The sequence below is a fragment of the Notechis scutatus genome, chromosome 8, assembly GCF_049901735.1.
Source record: "Notechis scutatus isolate UNSWTSFEM ecotype Mainland chromosome 8, rNotScu1.2, whole genome shotgun sequence".
Taxonomy (NCBI): Eukaryota; Metazoa; Chordata; class Lepidosauria; order Squamata; family Elapidae; genus Notechis; species Notechis scutatus.
In genome coordinates this window covers 26,096,700-26,105,805 of record NC_142016.1, presented here as the reverse complement: position 1 = coordinate 26,105,805, position 9,106 = coordinate 26,096,700, and the positions used below count along the sequence as shown (strand labels likewise).

At 49.0% G+C, this 9,106-nt stretch overlaps 1 protein-coding gene across 2 annotated transcripts; it reads right to left on the bottom strand.

Annotated features, from left to right (window-relative positions):
* Positions 1–5,426: 5,426 nt before the first annotated feature.
* On the bottom strand, positions 5,427–9,075 carry FKRP (fukutin related protein). 2 transcript variants are annotated; one of them, XM_087971273.1, is made up of 2 exons: positions 8,787–9,075; positions 5,427–7,716 (listed from the first exon to the last, which is right to left on the bottom strand). In XM_087971273.1, exon 2 carries the CDS (start codon positions 7,628–7,630, stop codon positions 6,119–6,121), a length of 1,512 nt encoding a protein of 503 aa, XP_087827399.1. In that variant the 5' UTR covers positions 7,631–7,716; positions 8,787–9,075; the 3' UTR covers positions 5,427–6,118. The 2 variants fall into 2 exon arrangements, with proteins under 2 accessions (XP_087827399.1, XP_087827400.1); XM_087971274.1 differs by having other exon boundaries at positions 8,856–8,918.
* Positions 9,076–9,106: the final 31 nt, after the last annotated feature.

Here is a 9,106-nt window from a genome sequence, read left to right as displayed (position 1 = left end):
TGTCGTCTTTTTTTTTGCAAAAAAAAAGGGGGGAGGGGGGTTGGACAGCCTTCTCTGGGGCCAGGCTGAGGCCGTGAGCACGTGGGTTTCCATCACAGGATGCTGGTCATTAATGCTCAGATTATTTTAACAAGGCAGCCGCTATCGTGCATTCGCCTGCCGGATTGCACTCACTTGCGCTTTTTTGGAGACGGGAGATGTCTGTAGAATCTCGCCCTTTTCAAACCTGTGGTTTCTGCCCATCCTTTTTCCCGAGTTCTGGAGAGCTGTTGGGTTTTCCTCTTTAAAAAACAAAAAGTAATATTGAACGTTTCAGTTAAAAAGATGAGACAGCTGAAAAAAAAAGGAATGGAAAAAATAGTGCAGAAAACAAACCAAAAAATAGTTCAAAGAGGAAAAATACCCGAAGAAACAGCTTCCCCCTTCATTACAACGAGTATAAATGCTTTTAGGAACTTAAATATCACCTCTTAAAATAAACTAATGATCTCTTCTTCCCAAATCTCTTCTTTTAGCTATTAACGAATTCTTAAAAGGCCAATCTTGATGCCAGGAAAAAGTCCATAAAAGATTGACAGAGATAATATATCTGTTTTAAACTTGGTCAAATAAACCAACTTTGTATTCATTAAGTCCTTAACGTTTGTCCTTAAGTTTAGCAAAAGTTCCTTTTGCTAAAGATGGAAGAAACTCATCTGGGCAATTAAATGTCCTTTCTGAAAGTTCCAAATCTCTGAAAAAGTTATGCAATTTCCAAAAGATGGTGAAAAAGGAAGTATGCAACGGTGCCAAACCTGGTTTGAGTAGGATAGCTTATTCCCTCGTCTCCTGACCTATAGCATTAAACCTACCACAGGCTGCTTTTTTGTAGTTTCCTTGGGAGGAGCAACTGTTTAGAGCACATGTGGGCGATCTCAAGCCCTCTCTCTTGTCCAGAGAGGAATCCCAAAGAGCCAAATCCCTCCATGGTTCCTTCATGATTGCAGGCTCTGCTATTAGTTCCTTGGCGGATATCTGCTGGGCTGCGAGTTTTCCATGTATGGCAACTCTTAAAGAGATCTTTCTGAGGTAAAACCAAGCACATTTTCCATATTTGCTGGGGCTCAGCTGCAGCTTTTTACCTGCCTACCTTCCTTCTCCTCCTCCCCCCACACACACCTAGCAGCTGAGGTTTCACCTGAAGGGCAGGAAGACTGAGAAACTGGCAGGTTGCCCGCTTGTTCGTGACAACAAAACGCAAAGCTTTGAGGCGCAGGGAAAACCATCCTTGTCTTGGCTTGCCCCTCCTGACGCTGGTAGGGGAGGCATGCGTAGGTGACAAGGAAGAGAACCTGGAGTGCTGACAGCAGGTAGGAGGTGTGGGCACAGCCCTGGCATTTTGCCGTGTGGCAGTGTTTGTTTTTCTCAGAAAACGGATCTGGGCAAAGAGGAGGGGTGTCTTCATTTGGCAAGGGCTCGTAAGGAACCGTTGTCATGTTTCCAAGCAGTCTGGGTCTATTTTTCACAAGGACCGTCCGATGCAGGCTGGGTCAAGTCAAGGACACCCGGCAAGGATTTCAGGAACGCAGCTTTAATAGATCAACAGAGTTGGAAGGGATCTTGTAGGTCATCTAGTCCAACCCCCCCCCCCCCAAGCGGGAGGTCCTGCACCATTTCTGACAAATAGCAGTCCGGTCTCTTCTTGAAAGCTTCCGGGGATGAAGCTCCCATGACTTCTGAGGCTTGAAGGGTAGAATTAACAGAATCTTGAGATATCTCTGTAAGTTTCTTCCCGTTTCCAGTTATACTAAATGAAAGTCAAGACACCGTTATTTTGAGTTGCCCCCCTCACTTTTCATGCAGTATGACAACTAAAATGTGTATACAAAATGTTTGGCTACACCCAGGCTAGTGCTGGAACGTTAACTTCTAATAAATCCACTTTAGTTTTGGGACTGGCTCGAGGCTCATGATTGAATTGGAGTAACTGCCAGAATCCTGACAGAATACCTGCAAGGTATTCAATCTCCAGGTTTTTCTCAATGGCTGTTTGCTGCCTTCCCCCCAAGATCAACTCTCGATTCCTTTACAACTGATCCTCGAAATCTGATCCTGCCGCTATCAGACCCGCATCTCGAGTCCTGTGGGAGATTTGAGATGCTTCATTTCCGCAGGTTCAGACAAATGGCAGCCCAGAGGAACAAAAATAAGAAATTTCACTCCGAGAGAGACTAAATATAGGTAGTCCTTGCTTAAAGACCAGTTGCTTAGCAACTGTTCAAAGTTACGGTGGATCACCCCAGAATTATTTACGGCCCGATTTTGAAATCCCAATGGCTACACACACACCTTGGTCTCAAGATTGCCTTCTGGGTGCCTGAAACAAATTAATGGTCATTTGCAGAACCCCATAGTCACGTGACCCCAATTTTTGACGTTCTTTTGCCAGTTTCTAGCATTATTTTCCACTGTCTGGCAAAAAATGCCCCCTGAGCAAAACAAGTTTGCTTAATGATTGCCAGAAAAAAAGGGGATTAAATCCACATGCGACTGTAACTCCCAGCTCAATTAGGGCCATAAGTTTGAGGACTACCTATAAAAGAAATACAATAATATAAATGAAATTTCCCCAGAAGGGGAATTTTGATACCCTGAACCTCAAAAATAACATGCTAAAGCATGGGATGTGTTAAATGGATGGAGGGCTTATTCAGCACTTATTTTTTTATATTAGATTTGTATTTCCACCTATTTGCACAAATGGTGACTCAAGGCAGCTTACAAGAATATAAAAACATCATATAAAAACAATAAAAATTCAGAAAAGAGTTTTGAAACTGCATTTTGTAACAGGCCAAACTGCAAATCGCTTACTCCTTCCAACCCAATCCGTCGTCTTTCTTGTGGCCAAGCCATTAAAAGCCAAGAGAGGTTCCCCCCGAAGCTAAAATTCATCTCTTGCCTCTTCCCCGTTTCCTTTTTTTTTTTTAAACAACAAAGACAACAAATAAAACCATCTTTCAATTTTACAGTGTGTCGGTTGGGTACATATATCTTGTGCGCACAGTAAAATTATTTTACATTTCTTAATTATCTTTATAAACCATTCTAAGCAATATTTTGTATCATATTATTCAATTACCATTAACATTATAGTTATTAAAAAAAACATCTGTCTTGCTAAATTATGTTCATTCTCTTTCTCATTCAAGATTGATCAATTATATGTATTTGCCACATATTTCAGTTTCTTATTCTCCTATCTAACCATTCATAAAATAAATCCCAAATCTTGTAATACTCTTTTTCCTCCTGTTCTCTAATTGGCATTGCTAGTCTACTCATTTCCGCACATTCCACTATTTTAATTGTTTCCTCCTCTGTGGGAATTTTCTCATTTTTCCAATTTTGTGCGAATACAATTCTAGCTGCTGTTATCCTCTTCCCCGTGTCCAAACTACATCCAGCAACCAAGCAAAAATGGGCCTTTTCCTGCCAGGGGCTTCACTGGGGAGGATGGAGAGGTCTGTGCCAGGAATGTCACGGATCTCTTTACCCTTCCCGGTTTAGCCCCTGGCAGGAAAAGCCCCATTTTTGTTTAGTTTCTGGATGCAGGATTTCCCGACAAGAATTCAGAATCGATCCTTCCGGGCTAGAAATTGGAATTAATTCTGGAGAATTGCCATGGCCAGCTTGGGACTCCAAGTTGGCTCTTTTTTAGCATCTGCTGATCTCTGCTGACAGGAACGTGGCATTGCAGTAGGACAGGCATAATTGATCGGAGGAGTTGTGTAGGGACAGCAACTTTGCTACACAATCCTTTCCCTGCCCAGTGGGTTGAGTAAACTTGAAATAAGGAGTCAGGAAGTGAGCTACATTTTCCCTCCCCCGTTTTGATTTTCCCTTGGCTCATTTTTAGTTACTCCGTTAAAGACCTCCTACCCAGGTTGCAAAATTTCAGGCTACCATGGCGGCACAGGTAAGGAGCTGGAGACCTTCAAATTCTCACACTTTACCACAGGGGTGTCCAACCTTGACAACTTTAAGACTTGTGGACTTCAACTCCCAGAATTCCTCAGCCAGCTTTGCTGGCTGAGGAATTCTGGGAGTTAAGTCCACAAGTCTTAAAGTTGCCAAGGTTGGACCCCTGCTTTACAATAAAATGCATTTGTACCTGGGTTGCAAAATTCAAGGGGAATATATTTTAAAAGGTCAGGAGTTTGATTTTAATTTATCTTTAGGAGCTGGAATAAATCTCTGCCTCTAAGATTGTGGATGGTCAGGAAGCCTTTTTTTAAAAAAAACCCAACCCTGCCCAACCCACTAGAAAGTCCCAGTGGACAGATAAGACGAAATTATTGCTAGATGGCTCCTGTTTTTGCAATTCTTCTGTCTGGTATGTGGGTAGAAGGCAGCTGCGAAAAACAGATGCTTTAATCCCAAATCTTCCTCCCACTGATGACTGCTCTTCACCAGGAGGAACTCAAAGACTCTTTGAAGGATTACAGAAAGCAGATAATCTTTGATTTAGATCATAATCAAGCTGGGAATTATGGTCATAAATCTCTGCGGTTGTTAAGTCAGGGCATCAGGTGACCTGTTTTGAAGTTTTGACAAGCCCGACTCTTGGCGCTTATCAACTACTGTCTGTTAAGCAAAAAAAAAAAAAAAAAGTGTGGGAACAGCCCCCAACAGCTGTAGAAGAAGCCCAAATATGACAGAAACTGATGTGGGAGGCTTTGGGAGGAGAGGAGAGCCGAACAGGGAACTCTGTTCTTTCAAAAAAATAAAATAAAAAAATGGGTGTTTGCCAGAGGCCCGGCCCTTCATGTTCTTGTGCCGATGACCAACATGCCTTCTTGACCTGAACATCTGGAGGGCATCCACCCACGGGAGTAACTAACTTCAAAAGAATGCAATTCAAAGGATGACCGAAGCTGAATGAGTCGCCTTTCCTTTCCGTTTATTTTCTGAGCCTCGGACAAAGCTTCTGCCTGCTGCCCTCAGGGCCGCTGACCAGGGAAAACAAGGATGCAGTTCCCTTCTTTGGCATTCCTAGACCATCGTCCTGCCCCCTGGCACGGACTGGAGATTTACCCTTGCTACGCTGGCATGAAATGTTTGGGCGCAATCCAACGCAACGGCCAGGCATCTGCTTGGATGTGGCCATCTTTGGAGAAGTCCGACTTCCCTTAGCTCCTATACTGTAGCTTCTTCCTCTGGGAAAACGAAGGTCTGCTTCCTATCACCCTGCCAACATTCTTCTAAAAAGTTTGGAGAAAGAGGTGGCTGAATCGGGGTGGTGGTGGTAGGTGTACATTTATGACAATCTGGCCATGGGGCGATTCGCTGAGGAGCAAGAGTTATGCTAATATCAAAGGAATGGTGGAATGCAATCACTACAGAAAGGATGCAAAAGGAGGGACAAAAGGAAATGTGAACGATAAAAATTAACTGTTTATTAATAATTTAAATAATTGAATGGTTACATTGTCCTGCTGCAAGTTGGCTGTGATGAGTTGATTGTGGCGAGTTGTCCCATTCGGGGTGAGTGTCTGTGTGTGTATCTGTCTATCATATTTCTTTCAGTCCTCGGACAACAGTCGCCTTTGATCTTTTAGGACATTTTGTGACCACATCTGTCCCTCCAGACGCCCTTTGCCAAAATGAACAGCCTCCCCCTTCTTTTCTCTGCCCCAGCCCACAAAACCCCCATTTTAAAAGACAGCCGTCTTCTCTGGTGCTTGATTCTTTTCTTTTTTTCCAAATGCAACGATCACAGCTGAGGGCGCAGAGGCAGGTCTCCCCCTGAATACCAGCTGCTGAGGATAAAGAATGCCGGATTACGGCTATCACAACCTAGGAATGCGTGGCGTGCAAGCGTCCAGTGAATGGCACTTTTTGGGGGAAATGCAGAACAAACAGCCCTCTGGCCAGTGCTCTGACTCCGTTCAGTGTTGCAAACCTCTCCCTGAGTTCTGAAGAGACGCTGGGGAACCAGCCATAGATGAGTCTCACACACACACCCCTTTACACGCGTCAATGACTCGGGCCCCCAATTCGTATGAAAGGGAAGCTTTTAGACGGGGGAGACCTCACGTCCTCTCCCTTTGCAGCCGGGCCCGGGGTGGGCGTCCCCTTATCTCCTCGCGTTTATGCTCTTCACGGCTGGGTTTGGGTACTCTGGGTTTTCAATCACTCCTTCCCCAAACTTGAGCTCTAGGAAGCTGCGGTAATTGTTGGGCACCAAAGCCACGAAGCCGGCAAACTCGATGGGCACCAGGGGCTTTAGGAAATGCTCAGGAAACTCCACGTCCTGCCGGTGGTCCATCCAGGTGTCCTTGGTCATCACGCCGTTCTTGGGGTAGAAGGGCCACAGGTCCACGTGCAGGTGGTTGTGCTCACTGTACTGCACCCGGTAGAAGTCGCCCTCGATGGCTTTTTCCCACACAAAGCCCTTCTCGTCCACGATGGACCCCGACTCGGCGCTCCGGAGCATCTCACAGTTGGGAACGTCTTCCAGGTAGATCCCCAGGTCCACGTCGTAATCCCAAGGGATGATGTCCTGGTGGCGGGCTGCCCCAAGGAGTGTGCCCCCCTCCAGCCAGTACCGCACCCCGGAGGTTTCCAAGACGTTGATGACGTATTTGGCGGTTTCTCTCAGGGCCTTGAGGCAGCACGGCGGAGTCCAGCGGTCCTGGTAGAGGTATTCCGGTGTGTCGTCATGGATGGTTCCGAAACACCGCGGCGTCTCCTTGCTGCACCCAAACCACTGCTGCTTGCCGTCTTCCAGAATCACCTGCTTGATGCCGAAATCCCGGAAGAGCTGCAGCTCATTGGACTTGGCCAGGTTATCAGCTTTCCACTGGTTGTGGGAGGAGGTGAGCAGTGGCAGGTGGAACAAAGAGAAGGGGCGGTCCAGGAGGCGGACGGACCATCCTCGCAGGGAGGTCTGGATGAAGAGGGAGGTCAGCAAAGGTTTGGCCAGAGGCAGGGAGAGGTTGAAGAGGCTCCTGGTACGGAGGAGCACCACGGCTTTCCCCTTCAAGGCGGTGCAGAGCTTGGAGGCAGGAGGCGTCTCGCTGTACTCCGCGGTCCATTCCTTGAGGTTGACCTTGAGATGAAGGCACCGGAAGGGCAGCAGGGAGTGGACCGCAGCTGCCACCATCTCTACTTTCCCTTGGCTGCTCTTGAGCTCCTCCAGCATCTCCTCCAGCTGCGACGCGGACTCCACTCTCACCCCGTCGGGCACCAAGGCCACATACTCCGTCTTCACGTAAGTCTCCGGCCTGGATACGAAGGCCGGCTGAGCCGGGGAAGGTTTGAGGATGGCCAGCTGGACGTTGGGCGCCTTGGGAAGAAGCAAGGGGGGGTAGGGCAAGGTGTCGGCCACCACCAGGATGGGCAGCTCCGGATCCTGCTTCAGGAAAGACTGTGCCACGCTGGAGACGTAGTTCTCGAAATCTTCAAAGTCTCGGATGAGGAGGGTGACGCCGGGGCGGAGGGGCCCCAGGTGCTGAGGGTGGCTGGGCTGGGCGTGGTCCCTGTGCCGCTGTAGGACATGCTGCTGCAGCCTGGAGATGTAGTAGAGGATCAGCAGGTTAAGGGCGATGGCGGCGGCCAAGACGCCTTGGCAGAAGGTGACTCGCATCTTGCAAGGTTAGGGTCGAGGGGTTCCGGCCTGTGGCCCGCAAAGGGTCCTGCAGCTCCAGACTTGTCCATCCAATGTTAGTTCCTCTGGTAGGCGGGGAGAAGAAAAAGGAAGGTAAATGTTAGCCAAAAAAAAAAAAACCCCAAGGAATTTAGATCGTAGTCTACCTGGACATTTTAAAATGCTCCGTCCCAAATTACACCAGAAGGAAAAAAATAACTCAGTTTGCTTTCATGAGAGCCAGCTTGGCGTTGTGGTGGAGGTGCTGGCTGACAAACCAGGGGGCAGGGAGTTCGAGTTCTGCCTTCGGCTGGGTGACTTTGGTCCCAACGCCAGGAGGAGGCTGGGAGTTCTAGTTCCACCTCAGTCATGAAAGCCGGCTGGGAGACTCTCTCTCTCTCTCTCAGCCCAGCCCACCTCAGAGGGTTGTTGTTGCTATGGGGAAAGCAGGCGGGAGGAGGTAGTCCTTGACATAGGACCACAAGGGAGGCCAGCATTTCCGCGGCTAAGCAAGGCAGCTGGTTCCAGTGACCGGCCAGGCGATGCAACCTTTTTTTTGGGGGGGGTGGCACAGGTTGTTAAGTGAATCGCCGCAGTGGTTGAGTGAATCCAAGCCCACTGGGAAGGTCGCACACCCAGATCCAGGGACACAGCAACCGTCCTAAATACGGGGCCAATTTCCAAAAACCGTCCAAAGTTGGTGGGTCAAAAAAAACACGGTCAGGTCACTTCTTTCAGGGTCACGGTGCCTTGGTAACCGTCACTAAACGGATGGTTGTAAGTCGAGGACTACTTGTGTTAGGCAAAGCTGACCCCATCCATCTATGTGAAGATAAAATATATTTTAATATAGAACAATATAAATAACAGGCGTTGACTGTCTTGAGCCCCTTTTTTGACCTCCTCCTGACTGAAAACCTCGGGGGGGGGCAAAGAAATCACTAGAATGGCGGGAGCGTCCTCGGCGTATGCTCAGAGGCACCCTTTCCCCTTCCTTGGCAGGGCCGGGCTTTCCCCTCACCGCTGGGCCCTCCGTTGCCGGGGCAACGCCTGCTCCGGCCACGCCCCTCCCCTCCCCGGGCCGGCCTCCCATTCCACGGGGGGAAGAGTCCCGCAGAGTCTCTCGTGGGGGCGCCGCCCCACGCGCGGCACTTACGCGTCCCCCTGCACCATAACGCCTCCCGCTTCAGAAAAACCCGCTTCTGGGGCACGCGTGTCCGCGTACCGTGAGGACGGGCTTCTACTTTCTCCCCCTGCCCCCCTCTCAACCGTCAGCGTGGGCCGCTCCCCGTGATCCTTTGCGCGGCGCCAGGCCTTTTCCTCGCAGCAGCGCCCCTAGCGGAGGACAGTCAAGGCTCGGCCGGCCGCGTTGCCTCGGAGACGGCGCTCGGTTCCGGTCGCCATAGCAGCCGCGGGTACCGCCCCCTCTGTCGCTTTCCTTCCCTGCCGCGCGCCTCAGGCCCACTTCCGGCGCGG